General features: G+C 42.4%; 1 protein-coding gene and 1 long non-coding RNA gene across 3 annotated transcripts in view; both read left to right on the top strand.

The window, feature by feature from the left end:
• The window catches only part of Herpud2 (HERPUD family member 2), a 41,827-nt gene extending 37,603 nt beyond the window's left edge, over nucleotides 1–4,224 (top strand). Inside the window, exons 6-8 of the mRNA XM_006991678.3 lie at nucleotides 1,837–2,160; nucleotides 2,775–2,889; nucleotides 3,349–4,224. Of these exons, the coding sequence (XP_006991740.1) occupies nucleotides 1,837–2,160; nucleotides 2,775–2,889; nucleotides 3,349–3,510 (601 nt within the window). The 3' untranslated portion in view covers nucleotides 3,511–4,224. The remainder of the gene's footprint in view (nucleotides 1–1,836; nucleotides 2,161–2,774; nucleotides 2,890–3,348) is intronic.
• A 909-nt stretch (nucleotides 4,225–5,133) lies between these two features.
• The window catches only part of LOC121830773 (uncharacterized), a 44,407-nt gene continuing 27,631 nt past the window's right edge, over nucleotides 5,134–21,909 (top strand). The window contains exon 1 of one of the 2 annotated variants that reach the window (XR_013052657.1): nucleotides 5,134–5,248. This is a non-coding gene — a long non-coding RNA (uncharacterized LOC121830773). Of the gene's footprint in view, nucleotides 5,307–21,909 lie in introns of both variants that reach the window. The other variant, XR_013052658.1, reaches the window with a different exon arrangement.

Raw genomic sequence — 21,909 nt, 5'->3', positions numbered from 1 at the left:
AGATTCTAGCTTCTGCTATCCTGAACCCAGTACCCTACAAAAAATGATATAATTGAACTGCTCTTTCTTTGAATCCTGCTTCCAAAATTTCAGCTAGATCTACTTCACATTAGCCTTCTTTTCTATCCCATACTATAACCTTATCCTACTTCAAACAGTATTGCATCAGGCATTTTATTTTATTTTTTTGCTCCAAATGTCTACTGACTTTCTTGCCTCCAGCCTGAAGGATATATAAATATCCCTGTACCAAGCGCACCTGCTCAATGAACCTCTTATGCTAATGTTCGTTCATAAACTTTACTGGCTTCCGGGAGACTGTACTTTTATAGTGTCATGGTGACAGCTGTCTTTCAGGGATGACTCTGTGTTTAGTACTCTGCCTTACACCTTTTGTTCTGTTTGTGACCTCCATGAGAACCGCATAAAAGGAGTGGGACTCTGCTATAGCTTACTGCTGAGTCATTACCTTGTGTACGTCATTTAACTTTTGAGTCTCAGGTTCTTAGCTTTAAAATAGCTTGCCTGTGTATCAGAACAGTCATGAGATAAGAAATGTTTTAGAAACAAAACGCTTCTTTAGAAACAAGGTATTAGCCCATTGGTTTAAATATGAATTTATAGCCCATGGAACATTTCCTTAATTTTCACTAGCTATGTTGACTAACTTTATTAATTTAAGCATTTAAAAATACTTAATAGTAAAACAAAATACAAAATAGTAAAACAAATCCCCGTGTACCTGTGTTTCAGCTTCAGTAGTTACAAAATCATGTCAATCTTAGTCTACAACTTTTCCTTTTCCTTGTTATATTTTAAAAACAAATCCTAGCCATGTTTTGTGTTTTGGGAATCCTGTAATAAACAATTTATTCTGACTTTATTTTTCTCTGTGAGACAGGGACTCATGTAGCCCAGGTTGGCCTCAAAATGGCTATTTAGCCAAAGATGGCCTTGAACTGTTGCTCCTAGAGCCCCCACCTCCCTAGTCCTGGACTGTAGGCACAGGCATGCTACCATACGAGTGTCATGTGTGCTAGGCATGGAGCCCAGGACTCACTTTTGTGTATGGTAGGTTGGTACTGTATTCACTGAATTACAAACCCCAGTCCTTTTTCTTTCTTAAAAAATGAAATTTCTTAAAATTACATATTTTTATTGTGCGTGTGTGTGTGTGTGTGTGTGTGTGTGTGTGTGTGTGTGTATATGCATGTGTGTACCCACATGCATACTGTGTCACACGTAGAAGCAGAGGGCAGCTTATGGAGTTATTTCTCTTCTTCCACTGTGTGAGTTCCAGGACCGACTGAGCCATCTTGCTATCCCTGTTCTGACTTGCACAATCACGTTGTCAGCACTGTAGAGGACACCGTTCTTTCTCAGGTGACAGAAACCAATAATCCTCAAATGGAGTTGCCAGAAAACTAGGATTGGAGTTGAGTGATTATCCAAGATTCATTTAATGTTTAAACCCATATGTAGACAAGTATGTCACAGTGTGGCTTTGAGGTGTTCACCCCATGTAGAATAATAAAAAGAGCCATTAACTGAAAGTTTTATAGTTACTATCAGCTTGTAAGCTGATTTACCAGAACATGAACATAGCCATTATTATTTCTTCTTCTTCTCTGCTGTAGTCTTAGGCGACCAGGCTAAGAGAATGTACTAATCTTAGCCTCACTATTCCACTGGAAACTGCTTCCTAAGAAACACAGAGCAAGAATGTGATACTCAAGATTAGGGTTACAAAAATTTTTACAATACCTAAGACATTTAAAAAATGCATAGTATGGTAAAGTTTTTTTTTTTCTTTTAATATTTTGGTGAATATTTCAGTCAAGCTGCAGTTACAGCTCAGGCCACATCAAGTGCCAGCCCAGCCCAGCCTACTGCATCACCACCTCTAAACTTGGCACATGTTCCTGGAGAAGAGCCTCCACCAGCTCCCAACCTAGTAGCCCAAGACAACGGGCCCATGAATGAGAATGTCCAAATGAACGCGCAGGGGGGACCAGTGCTGAACGAGGAGGACTTCAACCGTGACTGGCTAGACTGGGTGTACACATTCTCGCGGGCTGCAGTGCTGCTCAGCATCGTATACTTCTACTCCTCTTTTAGTCGGTTTATCATGGTAATGGGAGCCATGCTGCTGGTTTATTTGTGAGTGATGGGTATTAACTGTTTGTGGTTTCTTTTAATGCTTTCTAAAACAGTTTATCACAGAGTCTAGCATAATGTAGTTAGTTAGAATGAAGGGTTTTTAATATTGGCCTTCAGCTATCCAGCATGTTGATGCTAGTCAAAAGTAATGGCAGAGGTATTGTGTAAGAATATTTATCAGAATTGTTTAAAAGCAGAATATTTGTTTCTTGTATTTTATGTAAATTATTAATTCAATGATTCATAGACTTTCAGTTATTTAGAACTCAAATATATGATAAATGTTATCATAAGGATGTACTTTTAAGTTACATTTATTAATACTAAGTCAAGTGGCAAAGAAATGTATCTAGTTATATTTCATTTTGAAAAAAGCTCCAAAAGATTTTGTGATTTAATGTGTCACTTTGAGCCAGTTATATCCAAGATAGGCTTGTGGATTTGAATTGAATTTTGTTCTGCTGTTATTACCTTTAGAAATCCACTGACTTGAAGTAAGATACTTGTTTTTATCATTTATTACAACGCCTCCAGTAGTTTTCCCTGAGGGACTCTGTTTTATAGTATTGAAAACACAAGTGATTGTGGCTTATTTTCTCTATTTTGCTGAACAGACACCAGGCTGGATGGTTCCCTTTCAGGCAAGAAGGCGGTCAGCAACAGGTTCCTAACAATGTGGACGTTAACAACGATGGGCAAAATGCAAACAATCTAGAACTTGAAGAAATGGTAGGTTATTGGCTTTTGCGTGGATTTTACAGGTAGATAGTCCTTAGTCCTATATGGGACAGAAATGGCGATAGACTCTTGGATGCTTTGCAGATACCCGAGGCACACAAAGAAAAGCTGATGTAGAAACTGGTGGTGGTTTCATCTGGGGAATTTAGCATGTAATGCTGAGTCAGTCATATCCTCTGTTAGAATAAGTGGGAAGGATTAGTATCTTTCTAAAAATAGTCTTGAGAGATACTATGCCTGAGTAAGAATTCATTTTATTGGCAGTTGTTTACACACTACAGAAATGATTAATTTTAGACTTCACAATGACTTCTAATTACCCCAGATCTAACTTTTTTCCTGCACACTTAGATTTTTTCTTGCTATGGAAAATATTTAGCTCTCCCCTGTGCTACTGTAAGTTTGCGTTTGTGGTACCGGTTACTCAGGACTGTTTATGTTGTTCAAAAGGAGCGTCTTATGGATGATGGACTTGAAGACGAGAGTGGAGAAGATGCAGGTGAAGATGCCAGTGCAGTCCACAGGCCCGGCTTAATGGCTTCAGCTTGGTCCTTTATCACCACTTTTTTTACTTCACTAATACCAGAGGGGCCTCCCCAAGTTGCCAATTAGACCTGAAAAACTGTGCCAGCTGCAAAGGAGGGTTTGACTTTAGAAAAGTGGTTTAAATAACAGTGCAATTTCAAAAAAAAAAAAAAATGTATAACTTTCTTTTGATGATCATGTACAGAGGTCTTTTCTTTAAGCTTCTCACGCATATGAATATTTTAAGCACAAATGGACTACTAAGCGTGTGATTTTTTTTTTGTTTGTTTAAAGATCCTAACAGAACATAGCATAACAGTACTGGTCTTCCAGTTTTATTCATTTCAATTATGTGTAGTGCGCCAAGCAGAACCACTGTGTGTTGTTTCTTTAAAGAGCTGCTACACCTTTAAATGTCCATAGCTAGACGGCCAGCCCTTCAATGTATCCTTTGAAAAATATATCTATTTTCTGTGAATTATCCTGAAAGTTTTAAACAGAAATGACCTCATAGTTTTTAATAAAGAAGTTTATTTACCTAAAATGTGCTAGTAGCATCTTGCCCACCCATAAAGCAATAAACTTCTCAAAAATCTTAATTTTGACATTTGAATAAATGATGGAAACTTTCTATTTTAAGGACACATGTCGCATCAGTTGGAATTAGTATCTTAAAAGAAATAAAAGGCAGCTCTTCATTGGAATTAAGTGATATAAAATGTTTGATATGGCAGTACTTTTATAAAATATGCTGGAAATTGCTCCCTGTAATTTTTTAAATAAAAAGTCAATTATGATAAATAGCCTTATGGGATATTTATTCAAGTTCTTCAATACTAATTGACCTGCAAAAATATATTTAAATTTTACAAGTGTTTGGAAGGGTTAATGTCTTCCGGGTCAGTTTGGCCTTCTGCCATTCTAAAGGGCACTTCTTAGTTTCCAGGCAGTCTAACACTGACAGAAATGCTCCTTGGGTTTGAACCTGAGGACCTGCAGGGTAGTGGCAGAAGAATGGAGAGCTATTGAAACTCTTGATAAGTTTATTTCCTTCTGTTGGGAGCTAGAGAAAAGAGCTGTGGAATCTGTCGAGGGTGCAGCATTTTGGGGCTACTGTTGTCAGGTGTTACAGAGGACCCTACAGGGGGAAATGAGCCTCTTTCTTGTGTCTCAGGCCAGGCAGAGCCTCAGGAGGAGGCTGCTGCTCAGATTTGCCTTGAGAGAGGTACAACTGTGGGTTCTAGAAATGGTAAATATGTTACTATTTTTAATAATTTTCTCCATGTTGTTAATTTCTTCATATCAGCCTTACTTTCAATAAGTCTTGGTAAAAAAACAAAAACAAACAAAAAACTCCAAAAAACTAGTCAAGTGTCAGCTGTGTTTTGGAGAAGCCTATATGGTGCTTGAAGATGGTTTTCAGATAGCAGAAGAGGCTATGTGGAAGCCCAGAGACTGGTCTGAAGCCAAGTCATGACCAGTGATAACTAGGATATGTTTTCTAGAGTGCTTCCAAGGCCTTTATATTCTCTACACTCGACAGAGGGATTAAGCTTTCTCCACTGAAAGGGTCTATGTGTGGGCAACAGGAAAGAGAGGCCCGAGGGCTGGAGAGGTGAAGACCTTTGCTCCATAGTTTGACCCACAGCTCAGTGTACTAACTAGTTTCTAATTGTTTTGTTTTTGTTTTTGTTTTTGTTTTTGTCTCATAGTTAAGACTGGATTTCCACCTCACATTTTAGTAGACTATGGTGAGGCAGATTCTCATCTGTTGAATCTTGAACGGTTGGCACTGGAGTTGCAGAACTGGACCAGGCTCTGGCAAGTGGGTTCTTCACTAGCAAGTTGTCTGGGAAGCCAGTAGGGCCAGCTCATCTCCACAGGTGAAAGGGCTAGCCTTGCAGATTCAAGGTGGTGGCAACTTCTATGTGGTGGGTACAAAGCATATTCATTGTGTCTCATTTCTCACACATACATTATACTTGGGTGTGCCAATATTTAGACATTGAGAAACATTTATACAGAACAGAATTCCATGACAATGCTTCCTGAATGTATCTGTTATGGAGTAGTGCAAGCCTTTTCTTCAAGGCCTCTGTGGAGCCTATAAGAGTTGGCCTCTTAAAGAGAGCACAGAGCCATCACTCATTGTTCTGTTCCTGGCTTTCGGGCTTGTTTCCTAGCCAGGACTCTTGGGAAGAACTCTTTGCCCAGCACAGCGGGGCTGCAGCCCCCTGAAGACCTGTCTATAGCAAACCCCCATGGGTGCAGCTGTCCTTTCTCTACACTTACGGGTATGTCCCAGAGGTCCCAGTCTTGGAGACCAGTTTGGAAGTTATCTTGTCAAAGCTTCCCAATCCCACTGCTGAGTTCTGACTCTTCCTCTTACTGACCTACTTTACAAAATGAGCTCGTGCCTGAGTAAGCCAAGGCTACACAAGAGGCAGGTGGGCAAACTGAATATGGATGGTCTTCACCAACTGTTGTTCTCATGGAAGACGCACAGAAAAGCTGCTGTTGGGCCATCCTGGCCAGTTACACAATGATAAAAATGACTAGCTAGAATGTTTCAAAACTATTGCTGGTGTTCAAACATACGCCATATTCCTGCTGCCTAGTTATGTTTTCATTGTTGTGATGAGCACCATGAGCAAAAGCAACTTGGAGAGGATAAACTTAGTCTATCATGAAGGGAAGTCAGGGCATGAACTCAAGGCCGGAAACGGGAAGCAGGAACTGAAACAGACTGTGGAGGATGCCTGCCTACTGGCTTGCTCCCCGTGACTTGCTCAGCTTGCTTTATACCACACAGGATCACCTGCCTAGGGGTGGCACCACCCACAATTGGCTGGGTGCTTCCAAATCACTAATCAAGAGAATAACCTACGGATTTGCCTGAAGGTAGTCTGACGGAGGCATTTTCTCAGTTGAGGTTTCTCCTGTCAAGTCGACAAGACACTAACCAGCACACCTGCTGTGTGCTAAGTGTACCTTCGTTTTAAAATGTTTAAAACAACTCAAGGTAATGTTCATTGTTACTTCTGTTTTCCACATGAGAACACATCTAGTTAAACAACTTGCCCCAAATCATGAAGGTAGTATACCCCAGCATTCTGTTCTGCTTCAGACCTTGCACTCTTTTCAATTAGCCAGTTACGCAAACAAGGCCTGTGGGGGTTCTTAGCTCTGAGAAAATTGTGATGAGCTTGTCTCACACCAACCCTTTTGTGGAGAAAACAAGAAAAGTCCTCGTATAATCATCTATTTCCATGTTCCCAGGGCTGTCAAGAAAGAAAGACAAGTAAGTGTTCAAGAGCTGGGAACAGTGGTTGGAACTTGCTGGTGTAAGGGCTGGGATACTGAGTAGAAATTTTAGAAGACTTATTAGATCAAAAATAAGAGTTCAGAAACCATGTACTAAATTCTTGAATTGTCTTGAAAACATTAAAGATGCTAACTTGCATTAGAAATTAATGATGCAGGGGTGGGCTAGGAAAAGTGGAGGGAGGGGAAACTGGTTGGAATGTATTGTATGAGAGAATAATATTTTCAATAATTTAGTAAAAAATTAATGATACATTGAAGATAACTCAGTCAAGTACTTGCTATGAAAACAAAGGGACCTGAGGTTGATGCCCAGCACCCACATAAAAAACTTGTAGTAGGTTCCTGTAATCCCAGTGGTGTGGAGGTGGAGACAAATGGATTCCTGGGGCCACTTGATAGCTAGCTAAGACTAATTAGTGAACCCAAGGTCCCGAATGAGAGACCCTGCCTTAAAAACAAGGTAGACAACTCTCAAGGTTAACTTCTAGTCTCCACATGCATGTGTGCATACACCTGCACACAAACATGAAAGAATACACTAATGACAACAGTGGTATGTTTCAATGTCTATAGTGTGTTCACAAGAATGGAAGAATAATAGAAAATAATCCAAAAGAACAGCTGAAAGTGAGAAATAGGAAACTAGATCAAATAGAAGCAGAGAGGAGACATGTTTGATTGCTCCAAACAGCAATGCCAACCTATGTCAAGTGCATGAGAACCAAGCATTGCAGCCTAAAGACGGCGTCAGTCTGGATAAAGAGCACCGTCAGTGTAAGAGTACAGAAACGGGCACGAGGAGAGACCCAGGAAGCAAGGGAGAACTGATCGGAAGCTGGTGTGTGCAGCACACACGTGGGGACTAGGGAAGAACACGGCCTGTTAGGCAGCTGGGCCTTAGGGCCCTGTCTGGCCTCGAGCTGCTCAGAGGAGCCAGACTCAGGATGTGGGAGAAAGGAGAGGGTGAGGGCAAAGGAACTGGTGTCCACAACAAGGCGATTGGTTGTCAGAGTCCCTGCTTCCCCTCACAAGTGGCTCCCAGAAGTTAGAGTGCGGCTATTTCTGTCAGATCTCATGCCTTTCATGAAGTGTCCTCTGATCATTTCAGATTGACATGGAAGATTTTAGTTTAGAAAAGAATAGAAACCAGTGGTTCTCACCCTTCCTAATGCTGTGACCCTTTGAACAGTTCCTCATGTTTTGGTGACCCCTGACCATAAAATTATTTCAATGCTACTTCACAACTGATTTTGCTGCTGTTGTGAATTGTAACTATCTGATAGGAAGTATATCTGATGTGTGACCCCACAGGTTGAGGACTGCTGGTATAGAGAAGAAGGAACACATGCTTTTTGGGACCTGCTATGGATTCAGCACTCATGCATTTATAGGAAAAGAAAAGTATTAGAAATGGTCAGTAACCGAAACACACATGCGCGCGCACACACACACACACACACACACACACACACACACAGTAAAAGGAAAGGAGGGATTGTCAGACTCCAGAGCTTTCCCCTGGTGAACCTGGTTTGTCACACCGGAAATGAGCGCACACTTGCCAAGTCTTTGTGTATTGCTGCACCCCCAGTGATGGGCAGGAACCGCAGGGGCAGATAGCTGCACTGTGTTACTCTGAACACTAGGTGGTGATGTAGCACCATATAGATCTATGCTATTGACAAAGTTTTTCAGCTCTTGGGGACGCTGATAGGGAGGATACTACCTTACCTTAGCATGAGTAAGCATTTACTTAAGAGAGGAAACTCTTAACCTTGGTAATGTGGTCTTGATGTAAAACTCCAGGAAGATTGAAGGCCTTGGTTACTAGTTACTCCTGGTTCTAATCAGGTGTGATGAGTCAACTTAGGCATTCACCCCCCTTAGAGGGTTTTGTGAATGAACGAGGTGGGATAACCAGGTAGCTAGAAGCTTGGTGCTGTTGAAGGTGTTCAGAGACGAGAGATTTAAGAATTCCTCTATCTGTAAGCCAGGGTGGGGGTGAGGGGTTGGGGAGGTGCTGCCTGCTCCTACCAGCCATGTTCCCACCTGCCCCCATCTGCTTGAGGGCTTGCTGGTGATTGCAGATTCTTTCTGCAAGGAAACCTGGTTCCTCCAGCTCCTCCTGGACACCCTGGGAACTAACTGCAGAGGTGTGTACAATGGAACCACTCTGGGGGCTTCCATGGTTTATTAGTCTCCTCAGAAGGATCAAGGTCACGAGAGACAAAGGCTGGGAACTGTCCTGTCAGATATTGGAGGCCGGAAGGAGCCAGGGCTCCTAAGCGCAGCTTTGGTGGTGGGCGCTTGTGGGACAACCGTTAGCAATTGAACAGAGCCTGCAGCTTAGCCTGTCACCTAATGCTTTAATGTTCATACGGCTTTGACTACTGTACGATGGCTACCTTCAATATCAGCGTTTTGAAAAGATGGGTAAATGGTATACAGGGTTTTTTTCAATAAAGTTTTTTTGTAATGTTTTGTAAATCTGAAATTATTTCAGACTTGAAAGTAACATAAAATTATAACATTTTACCTTTCCATGACTATAGAATATTTTAAATAAACATAAAAACAGAGAAAATAGAGATGACTCTCATACAGGTGACTCAAAGGTGTTGGATTTGTAGACGGGGCGCACCAGAAATAAAATGCTTTCTGAGGAGTTGGCCAGTCATTGCAACTGTCTGAGGATCTGTCTCCACCCAGATCTGTCTCCTGGTGGTGGAACTGGATGACTGTTTTCCAGGCAAGAGTCATTTAAACATCAGACAGCCTCTCTAATAGCACAAATCTATTCATATGCTAAACATTTGCTTAATGAGACTCCATCCTATGCCTTATGCCTCATTTAGCAATTCTCTAGGGAGAGTTTTCTGTTTTTTTTTTATTATTAATTCCATAATACAGGGATTTAATCATTATTGCCTAAAATGAAAATATCTGAATCAAGATGGTCTTAATTGCTAAATGCTGTTTTTTTTTTTTTTTACATCATTCTTTAGCTCTTAAGATCTGAACTTATAATTTTGGAAGTTTTAGGAAAGTTACAGTGAAGTCACAAAAATAACAGTCCTGGCTGATCCACTCCTGTTAGCCCCACTTATGTTAGTTTGGGACAGTTGTTGCAGATAATAAACCCATTTTGATACATTATTTTAAAACTATAGCTTATTCTTTCTCAGACACCCTTGCTCTTGAGCGGACGTCCCATTTTTGTTCCAGAATCCTTTGCATGTCCTGGTAAGTTTCCTTCTCTTGACTATTCAGTGTGTTCACAGCTTCAAAACTCTCTCAGACCATTTTGTTTTTGAAGACCTGGTCCATTTTGGGAGGTATGGGTCAGATATTTTATGAGTTGTCCCTCATTTTGAATTGTGCTGACATTTTCCCCAGAAGTCAAGTGCCATTTTCATTACATTTGAGACACATGTCGTCAGCATGACTTAGCACTATTAACACTGACTTGGATTACTTCGCTGAAGAGTCAGTTTCTCCCCTGGGAAGCTGTTCTTGCCCTCCTTCCACAGGGGCTCTTTGGAAATAGGCTGTATGTGCAGCTCTTACTTACTTCAGGAGTCGGAAAGCTCACTGCACTCTGAGTAGTGTGTTTACATAAATCATTAGCCATTCTCCCACAGGGAAGCTTGTCTCCTCTTTACCTAGTCATTTATTGGTGTCAACTGGGACTGCTTCTACTTACTTATACTTGGGGTTTTAACCCAATTCCAGCTTTGTTTTGTTGTTAAATCCCCCAAGCTTTGCTTATGAGGAGGACCTCTTTCAATGGGCTCCTGCATCCACTGAGAAGCCTCTTCTGGACACTTTCTCATGTTCTGGTACTTCAGGCTCATCTTGTGTGTTTTCTCCTCCTGTACTAAATTGGCCATTTCTGCAGTAAGCTGGGACTCCCTCTAGTGCTGGGACCCTGTCTAGCTTGAACCTATGCAGGCCCTGTGCATGCTGCACAGTCTCTGTGAGTTCATGTGTGCATCAGTGCTATGTGTCTAGAGGACACTGTTTCCTTGGAGTCATCCATCACCCACTGTAGCCAGAAGGTTTCTCTGGTCCCGCCAGGCCCTGCAGTCCCACAGCTGCTTATAAAATAGTCACTCAAAGAGAGACTTATATTATTTACAAACTGTATGGCCTATGGCAGGACTCTTGCTAGCTAGCTCTTGAATTAACTCATTTCTACTAATCTATGTTTTGCCATGTGTTCTGTGGTCTGCTGGCATGTTGCTCCTTGGGTGGCAGGCTGGCCTCTCTCCAGACTCCTCCTTTCTCTTTCTGTCTCTCTGCTTGGATTTCCCCTCCTGTCTCTAAGCTGCTTTGCCACAGGCCAAAGCAGCTCATTTATTAACTAATGGGAACAACATATATTCACAGCATACAGAAAGACTTCCCCCAGCAACCTATGGCTCTTAGAATCTTTCCACCTCTTCTTTGGCGTAGATCCCTGAGCACCAAGGGAAGGGGTTTGATGAAGACATCTCATTTAGGATTGTGTTCTCCAAAGTCTCTCACTCTCTGCACATTGTCCTGATGTCTGTCGCTGTGTTAATTCCCATCTACTTGGAAGAAGCTTCTCTGATGTGGGCTGAGTGAGGCCCTGATCTATGGGTACAGGAATATGTCATTGGGAGTCATTTTTTTTCTGCTCTGTTCCTTTAGCAGAATCATAGTATTAGTCTTTCCCTAAACCTATGATCTGTCAGTCTCACATTCTTGGCCACTTTAGCAGTGTCAGGTATGGGTTTCATCTCATGGAGTGGGCCTTAAGTCCAGTAACAAAAAAGGTGTTACTACCGTAAGATTTATGCCACTGGTGCACCAGTCTATCTTGCAGGCAGGTCATTGCTGTAGGTCTCAGTGATATTGATGATTATTTTTCTTCTCTGCTAATGTGCACATTGACCTCCATGTTCAATGACATAAACAGGTGTTGTCTTCAGAAATAGGGCCTTATCATCAGGTTGTGGAAAGCCACCAACAGCCTATGATGTTTGGCAAGGAGGTTTTATGGGACACCTATGGTCAATGACTCTATAAGATATCACTCATTCTTGGCACTGAAGGTTTTGCAGGGTGGCATAGGATGTCTAACTGGGGCATTGTCTCTCTTGATTCCTTTCATGAATGTATACATTTTAGGAAGTTTCTATAGTAGTAGGTTTTCATATGTGTAGGTACTGGTATTGGCTCAGGACCTTGAAGACCAAGTTCTCAGCATAAAGGAGATTTATTTGCCCTAGAGGGACAAAGGTCAGGGAATAAGAAACAAAGACAGGAGATAGAGGATGAGAGAGAAGGGGAAGGGAGCAAGGGAGAGAGGAAGGGGTATTTATCTCAGAACAGAACAAAGGACTGCCACTAAATAGAGAGGAGACAGACACGACCCATAGGCAAAGGGCAATTTATAAAGGTAAAAGGAGAAACTCCACATTAGAAGGAGGTGTTTAATTTTAATTGGGCATGTTAATTAGGTGAGCCAAAGGGGCTTTTGATTGCTGGACTTCAATACTTAGACAGCTGGACCTTGGTAGTCAGTCTGAGAAGGAGGAAGTGGCCAAATAAGGGAATAAACCTTGATGACTGGCTTTAGGAATGTCATCTAATGTTTTTTAGCAAGGCAGAGGAATGGGGGAGAAGGGCAAGGCCTGCTGGAGCCATGTTTGTTGTGTGTGGGTTGGCTAGAGTCCCTTCAATATGGTTTTTCAAAAGGCCTTTAATGTCCCTCTCTACCCCTGCCTTACCCTGCTCTCCCATCCTGTGCTGTCTAGTCTTACATCAACTTGACACACAAACTAGAATTATCTGAAAGGAGAGAACCTTAATTGAGAAAATAAGCCATAAGATCCAGCTGTAAGGCATTTTCTTAATTAGTTATTGATTGGAGAGGGCCCAGCCATTGTGGGATGGTGCCATTCCTGGCTGGTGGTCCTGGGTTCTATCAGAAAGCAGGCTGAGCAAGCCATGGAAAGCAAGCTAGTAAATAGGCCCTTCCATGGCCTCTGCATCAGCCCTGCTTCCAGGTTCCTGCCCTGTTTGAGTTCCTGTCCTGACTTCCGTCAGTGATGAACAGCAGTGTGGAAGTGTGAACCTAATAAACCATTTTCCTCCCCAGCTTGCTTTTTGGTCATGGTGTTTGGTCACAGCAACAGAAACCCTAACTGAGACACACACTTTCCCATTTAGTCTTCTTGTTCTAGTTTTCTTTTATCTCTCCACAACCCTGTGTTCTATTTCCTCTTCCTTGAGATGTTTCTCTCCTGGCCTCTTACTAGAAACCTACTTCTGTGGTTAGATAGAGTGTAGCACAAATATCTAAAACTTAAAAGCTAACATCCACATATAAAATAGGCAATATTTGCCTTTTTGTGTCTGGGTTACCTTACTGGGGAAGTTTTGTTTTTGTTTTTGTTTTTTTGTTTTTGTTTTTTTTAATCCATCCATTTGTCTGTGAATTTCATAATTTCATTTTTATTAACAGATGAATAATATTCCATTGTGTGAATGTACCACATTTCCTTTACTTGTTCATCAATTGATGGATATTTAGGCTATTTCCAGTTTCTGACTATTGTGAGTAGAGCATCAGTGAGCATGGATGCACAAGTTATTTGTAGGATAGTAGATGTAATGGGATGTAGAGCCTATGGGTATATGTTCAAGAATGATATAGCTGGTTCTTGAGGTAGATTGATTCTCAGCTTCCTGAGGAACCACCACACTGATTTCCATAGTGGCTGGACCAGGAGATTTATATGGGAGAGAGTTGAAGGGACTGCCCATGGTGACGGTGAAGGAAGACCCCAGGATGGTTGCCAGAGCAGACATTGAAAGTAGCAGTTGCATACCCACTCCAAGACTCTGCCTCAGTACTATACTTACACGTGAGGATGAAATGCTTTGAGGGAACTAGTTTATGTTCTCAGCACTTGTCAGTGTCGTACTATTAAAGTCCAACTTTCTTTTTGGTGCTTGGATTAATTTTGAGTAGCTTCTGAGAGTTTACAGAGAATCCCTGTGAATTTATAAGAAAATACAAAGTATTTTCCTCTCTCTGATGGACATGCAGCGGGTTGCCCAAATTACTCTTCTGCTGGATGCCCCATGGAGATACCTGTGGTTTCCAAGGCTCACTCCTGGCCTTGCCTAATGACATCCTGGAAAGGGCTTGTGAATCCTCAGGAAGCTGAAGCCAGGCTGTCACTCAGACAACTTGTCATCTTATGTTCTTTGAGGAGCATTTTTATAATATTGCCAATATTTTCTTCTTACTTATGTGCTTCTTTGCCATATTTTTTAAACTGCACAGATAATCCAGGGAGTGCTTACACAAGAGGCAGGCATGGGCCATCTCTTAGGGAATCGGAGCACTGTGACAGTGGTTATGTGTGATGGGGAGTCCTGTGCAAGGGTAGGGCCACATTGCCAGCCTCCTCAGGGTAGAGGTGACAGCCTGCAGTAGTTCTTCCCAATAAACCATAGATGTATTCCCTTTGATAAGGGCAATTAGAGGGGTGAAGGTTCTCACTGCTCTTTCGTATTTGTCCTATTTTGATAGAATTAAAAAAAGCCCTCCAAGGTGGTAGAATTATAAGATGGAATTGAGCCAGAGTCTTTAGATACCACTGGGTGTGTGAAGGCGAGCCTGTGTGGTCTGTGTATAGTCGGTTCTACCTTCTGTGGTTTCAGTTACTATACACTGAAAGTGTTAAATGCAAGTGTCCCCAAATGCACTTCTCTATGTTGTCATTGCAGTGCTAGTGTTCAGGTGACCAGTGTGTGATGGCTTAGTGGGACCCCACAGTGCCTGTTGCCATCCATCCTCCCCACATCGTCTCATCATGTAGACACTGTATCAGCACATGTCAGCACATAGGCGGGGCAAGTACAGTACAAGAGGACATTCTGAGCAAGCGCAGCCACAGAACTTCCATTGCAGCATATATGATAATAAAACTTTGTTTTATTGGCCATAGGGATGCAGCTTGACATGGCCATAGCCTTCTTGAGTCATCGCTGCCAGGACTGCCCTTGAGTAGTCCTAGCCTGTTTTCCTATGTAGCTGTGCAGGAAACCACACATAGATAAAACCTCACATAGGTCCTTGGAGTCCTGTGTGGTCTTTACCATTGGATCCTTTCTCCAGGGATCCGTTTCTCCCTTTCATATTATCTTAAGATAAGCCAGGTACATCCCAGAGATGATACAGCTGCTTTTGTCTAATCCATAAATACATCTATCTGAGTCACATATTGGGAATTCAACTGATTTTGTTGTGGTCCACCTAGGACCATACTTTGGTCATTCCCCAGGGCATTTTGTTCTGTATAATTCCAGATCTGTCTGTCTCTCTTCTACCTTTCATGTGGGGGCCAATCTTCAAACACTGGGACCCAGCTATAAATGGCTTTGTGTTATCTGCTGCTTCAGGAAGCCACTAGAGTTTGTGGACTGTATCTCCCACATAAAAAGGAGACCCTCATAAATGTTTGCATGTGCTTTTAAATTGTTAGCATATATTACTTTCACATAGGAATGGGTTTATTATAACACTTTGTTCTTTGAGTTTTAAGTCAAGGAGATTGTATGACCTGCCTGTGACTGCCATAATACAGTAATGCATGTACATGAGGATCTTCTGAGGTAGTCACACTCTACTTTTTCTTAACCTGGGTAACATACACATGGGTATTGATTTTTACTATTCTTTGGATTTCTTACATTTCAAATACTTCTGTTTGTCTTGTGCATTTCATGACAAACACTTAAATCATGGAGTTGAGAGTTGGCTATTTTATCTTGGTCCAGCTGAGAGCATGTGGGAGCACACACTGGGACAGTGTTTGAAACTGTTTCACAAACTAGGTCAAGAAACATTCTCTTTTCCTAGACTCACTTCATTTCTGGTAGTTGAAATTAGGAAAGTAAACTTGGATAAAAGTTCCTGCAGAAGCGTGTTCACCTGTAACATTAGCAATAGTGGTGAGAAGTGGAGAGAAAGGTGGGCGCTGGAGTCCATCTACTCAGCAGGGCGCCAGGTAGCTTTTCAAAGGACAGTTGTAGAGATTGTGATGTAACCTCACAGATGACAGCGAGGCTCAATGAGAAGAACAGCATAGACAATGGTGTAAGAGGATCATAGCTGTGTAGAACCACAATGAAGCCAAAGCCTTTGACACTGCCACGTCCAGGCCACACTGGCTGTTCTTTAGACCCTAACTCTGAAAACAGCAGCAACAGTGACCTAGTTATACTCCAGTGTAGATACCTTATTGCTCTGTAGCTATTTCCTCTGGATTGAATCACTCCCTCCTGGAACAAGACGGAAGGCTCAGAAGACTTGGGAAGCTAACAAGATTCATAAAACTCAGGAAGTATGGACAGTTCAAGATTCATTAGTCCCTCTCCAGTGAGGTGTAAGCAGTATACACTGTGCAGATGAGATGCTTGAGTGGAGCTGACTACAGCTTAGCTACAGACATCCAGAGATGAAGCTTTCCTTAGTTGTCACCCATGCTGGGGTGGGCTTTTCAGTGACACAGCTGCCCAGGCTCCTGTGGGCCACTTCTCACCCATGCTTCTGTACGTAAGCCCAATATACTCATTAATAGACTCACCATCCTGGACTCAGTGGGATAATTTATTTGTTGTGTTGTTGATGCCTTGTTTGCGGTGAAAAGAAGCTCGTTCACATATTTCTAGGGAAAATCATGCACGTTTAGAAAGAAAAATGTAAACGTGTTTGAAGTAATATATATATATATATAATTTTTTCTTCTTCTAGGTTAATTTTTTAAAAATTACCACAGGTTTCATGAGATTCAATTATGCAATCCAGTGAAATATTTGAACATACTTGTGTGAGGACTAAGGAGGAGGAGGGGATGGTGGTGTCACTGGGACAGGTGACGATCCCAGCTGTCTGCCCAGTGAGTGGGAAATGACCTCCAGTCTCACACAATGTCTGGGGCCTTGCACTGCATCATCTGAGAAGAATTCTCAAGAAGTTCTGTTGTCGTTGACTCTTCTCCCCAGAACTTTCTGCTCATCAAGAGGACAGAAGACACAGAGGCGGAAGTCCCATGGGTGTGGAGATCAGTTCGTACAGAGATAGTTAGGCACATCTTGCCGAGACACTCTCTGCCCCCTCTGAAGGAACAAACCGCCCTCTCCTACCACAGCAAGTGTAAGCTTTGCTCTGTTGTTTACACTCCCCAGCTGAGCTGCTGCACTCAGAACAGGAAAGCATCTTACCGCTTCTCCAAGGTCTTTAATTGCCTTATAATGATTCCTCTTTGGAAGCTGTCAGGGTGATGGAATCACAGATCACACATACACAGACTAGAAATAGAAAGAAGGGAAGAAACAAGGAAGATGTAAAAATGCCCATAATGAACTCATGCATCTTGAGGAAACTTCTAATCTAATGAGAATGGATTTTGTTGAGACGATTGTACACCAACAATTAATTATTCATGGCAGAGCCATCATTAAGATTTCATTTTGTTTAAAGGCCTCTAAGTGACTTAGAAAATTGGGTTAAGCAGGAGAAGAATTTCAAGAAAGAGACAAGGGAAAGCTTTTCACTATATTGACTTTTTAAATATTTTCAAGATAGATATTATGAGTTGGCACATAAATTATACTTTGACTGAAAACCTCCAGTGACTTGCCTGGACAACTGTCTGTGCATTGGTAGATGGTATGCCAGCATGTGTGAGAAGAAAGCAGGTTGACAGGTTTGTGAAAGGCTTAGGCATTTATTCCAGAATTCTATAATAATCCAATTGGATGTGAGTAGGAGGAGTCTCTGTGAATTAACAAGATTTTGCAGCTTGTGACATTTTGTGCCTTGTGGGAAGTGAATGCACACTCTGCCCATTTACAGTAACGTGAAGTCAGGTATTACTTAGTTTTATAAAACTTTGGCATCCTAGACGCCATGACTTGCTTTTCTTTAAAGGAAAACATCAGAAATTGGTGTTGTGTTAAAATTTTAATATGAGATTGATTTACAGTATAGAGTTAGAGATCTAAGGTGAATTCATAGAAAGGCAGCGCACACATGATCAGTCCCTGTGGGTGCTTAAGAGATGTTTATTGAGCAAATGCAAGGCTTTGGTCTAGCCTTGTGTCCAGAGCTTCCTAGCACAGTATCAGACCATAGTAGGAGTTCAGGAAGTATCTGTCACAGTTGAACTAGGAATCAGAGCCTGTCTGTGAGGAGGCCATCATACCAACCAGGAACCATGGTGAGAGAGAAAGCTATACAAAAGGAAGACCTCCTTTTTGGTGGCGACTAAAGAATCCTCAACACCTTTAGTACAATAAAGGAGCAGAGTTGAAGGCCAGGCCAGTGTGGTCAGGAGGTAGAGAACAACAAAGTTAGGTGATTAAGGTTGAGTTTTTATTTGGGGGTGGTAGGAGCATCTGGCATAGACAGAGTTCTTCATCTTGAGACAATATGCCATGGGAGGGCAGAAGACATGGATGAACAAAATATACAATGGGAACTATATGATCACCTTAGGGAGGAGCCATTGCCGTAATAAAGGGATGAGCCCAGTACGGGTTTTTATTTCTAAAAATCTGTAGCATTTCACAAAAAGTTGTCTTGTTTAAAAACAAGTTGGTTTCTTCCATGCTCATGGATGATCTATTCATAATAACCAGAAATTGGAAGCAACTTAAATGTCCCTCAACGGAAGAATGGATAAAGAAAATGTGGTACATTTACAGAATGGAGTATTACTCAGCAGTTTAAAAAAAATGACATAATGAAATTTGCTGGCAAATGGATGGAACTAGAAAACAAATCATCCTGAGTGAGGTAACCCAGACCCAGAAAGATAAATATGTATTCACTTCTATGTGGATATTAGCTGCTAAATGAATGATAACCAAGCTACAATATATAGATCCAGAGAGGTTAGGCATAGAGGAAGGGACTAGGGGGGAACACTTAGATCTCCCTGGGAGGGGGAAATAGAATAGATTTTTATGGTTGGACTTGAACTGGGGGAGTTAGGGGAGTGGAAATGGGAGGATAGGGTAGGGAGGGGAAGGGGAGATGGGATTGAGAGGTAATGTGGGGAGAGACAGCTGGAATTGAGGGGCATTTTAGGATTGGTATGGAAACCTAGTACAGTGGAAACTCGCTAAAACATATGAAAGTGATCATAATGAGGTCTCCCAATAATGGGAGTGATGAATCCCAACTAACCATCTCTTGTTACCAAAGGAAACTTCCAGTACCAGGACTAGGTTACATCCAATTGAGTTGTTGGCTAAAAGGGTCTCATGGAAATCCCCAAACAGTTGAGGCTATCACCAAGACAATAGGTTACTGTCTGCAAATGTACAGCAGGGCCCCATTGCTGAAGACAACACCCACACAACTCATTAAACATGGAGGGATAGAGCTGGTGCCTACATAGAACCTTCACCCCTTGTTCTGGTGTCTTTGGTATGTGAAGATATTCTGCAAGCTACCAAAAGAGAAATGTAAGTACCAACTCAGCCATAAAACCTTTGATCTACAATCTGTCCTGCCTGCAAAATATGCTAGAGCAATGGCAACACAAAGCTTGTGGGAAGTAACCAACTCATGTCTGACTTCACTTAAGGCTCATTTTATGAGGTGGAACCCATACCCAGCACTGCTTGGGTGACCATGAACTAGAGACTAGATAGCCCAGAGACCTAAGGTAAAGCCAAATACTACTGGTCTTTAAAAAAAAAAGTAACAATAAAATGATCCCTAATGATACTCTGCTATACTCATAGACTGGTGCCTTACTCAAACATCATGAGAGAAGCTTCTTCCTGGGAACAAATACAGAGACACACAACTAGACATGGAGAGAGAGAGAGAGAGAGAGAGAGAGAGAGAGAGAGAGATTGAGAGAGAGAGAGAGACTTTGGATCACTCAGCCCTAGATGGGATGTCTCCATGAAATCTGACCCCTCAGGGCTCAGGGAACCCAGCAGAAAAGGAGACAGAAGGAGTGTGGGAACCAGAGGAAATAGAGGACACCAGGAGAACATGGCCCTCTAAACCAGCTGAGCAAAGCTCATATGAACTCACAGAGACTGAAGCAGCATGCACAAGGCCTACCAGGGTCTGCACCAGGTCCTCTGTTGCTTTAATGTACTTTAATGGGACTCCTGAATGTGTGAACGAGTGGGTCTCTGACTCTTGTGCCTTCTCTTGGGGCTCTTTTCCTTCTGTTGGTTTGTCTTGTCCAACTTCCATGTTTTATTAAAACAAAACAACAACAACAACAAAACAAAAGTGGTTTCTTCTCTTGATTAATTTCCAGGCACACGTTTTGTAGCCACTCTCTTCACTGATGTAGGTTTCAAGTCAAAATGCACACAGCTTCCTACACTAGAAGCTTTAATTTTTGGCAGCAGAGAGACACCATGGAAAGCCTGCAGCTCCTGTATTCTGACATCAGCTAAGGGCTTGTGCATGTCTCTCTGATTCTGTGCTATGCAGAGAAATGAGGAGGTATGCTGTTTCCTGAGCCCGACAAACACCACAGCCAAATTCCACAACACAGTTTACACATTTCACAGAAGAAGGTTTAAGCCTGGAACCTAAACATCTTCCTCTCTTGAAACTTAAGGCATGTCTTTCAAAACTGCTTCCTTCATGAAGGGTGATATGGGAAGTATTTGCCCCTGAGTCAGCTTCAGGGCCCTGGCCTGGTGGAACGCAAGCTCCTGGCCAAGGCAAGGGCCACGTAGGATGCCTCTCTTCTGTGAGTCTAACTCGGGGCCACCCAGAGAGAATGTTTTTTCATGCCAAACAGACACACTTTCATCTGTGAGGATCTTGCCACATTTCTCCTATGGCCTGGTTTCTTTCAGCTGATTAGTAAACTGTGACTTCTTGCCTTTAAGTCCCAAGAATGCTAGGATTCTGGCAGCCAATAACGGTTTACAGTTGAGATTTAGATTCCTGGGGCTTGGAATGTAGCTCTGTTAGTACAGTACTTGCCTAGCATCATGCAGGAAGCCCTGGGTTTAATGCTCAGCACCACATAAAACAGGCAGTGGTGATAGCTGTATAGTAATCCCAGCACTCAGGAGATAGAAGCAGGAGGATCAAGGTCAGTTTTGTCTATGCAGTGAATTTGAGGCCAGCCTGGGATTCACTGAGACACTGACACCCTGGAGTGGGAAGGAGCAGGTGGGAGGAGGAGAGAGAGAGGAGAAGAGGGGGGACACACACACACACACACACACACACACACACACACACACAGAGAGAGAGAGAGAGACAGAGACAGAGACAGAGACAGAGACAGAGACAGAGAGACAGAGAGAGAGATTGGAGGGAGGGAGAGAAAGAACCACACTGTTTTCTCTGGGAAGCACAGAATTTTCTGCGATGCCTTCCTCCCACCTGGAGTCTTGGCCTCTGCTGATCACACACCTGGGAACTGTAATTAGTACTAAGGGGCATAGGCAGCCTTAGCATATTCACAAAAGGATGTCCTAAATCTAATAGGAAAAGATAACTTTGGAATATTCAAGATGCACGGAACATTCCAGCCCCTTCCAGCATAGCCCACAGAGAATGTAACACCAGTTACAACACTCCAAACACCCATAAGTCAGCCCTGAAGCTGGTGTTCCTCTCTTACCCCTCTTAGCACCTGCAAGATCCTACTGGCCTTAACCCCAGGGTCTCTCCTGAAGCCCACTGCTGCCAGCTCTGTTCTTCCTTCTCCGGCTGCTTTAGGAGCTGCCTACAGGAGTGCCCCAGCTTTTCTTCCCAGGGAATCAGCTAGTGGCCCATTTCAAATGTAATTTAATCACATACCTCCTCTGCTCCACCACTGGGGTCTTTGTGCTCCTGTCTCACGTTCGGGCCACCCTAAGGAGCTCTTACCTACTAAGCCATCTCACCAACCCTGTGTTTACTTCCTAATCTGTGCTTCTTCCTGCTAGTGCATGTGAGACTCTTGTCTTTTTGTCCACTGATGTGATGTTTATGACAATGCCAGGTACATAGAAGGCACTCAGTGTATGTTTCCTGGGGCTGTCAATGAAATTTTGTGACTCTATCAACCATCTTCGGATTAATCTAAGATTTTGGATCTTAGGAAGATGGCAGGGAAGAGGTTTGGGGGCATT

The sequence above is a fragment of the Peromyscus maniculatus genome, chromosome 7 (genome assembly GCF_049852395.1).
Source record: "Peromyscus maniculatus bairdii isolate BWxNUB_F1_BW_parent chromosome 7, HU_Pman_BW_mat_3.1, whole genome shotgun sequence".
NCBI classification, from domain to species: domain Eukaryota; kingdom Metazoa; phylum Chordata; class Mammalia; order Rodentia; family Cricetidae; genus Peromyscus; species Peromyscus maniculatus.
Note: the sequence above shows the minus strand (reverse complement) of the source record. Positions and strands in the feature narration are given on the sequence as shown.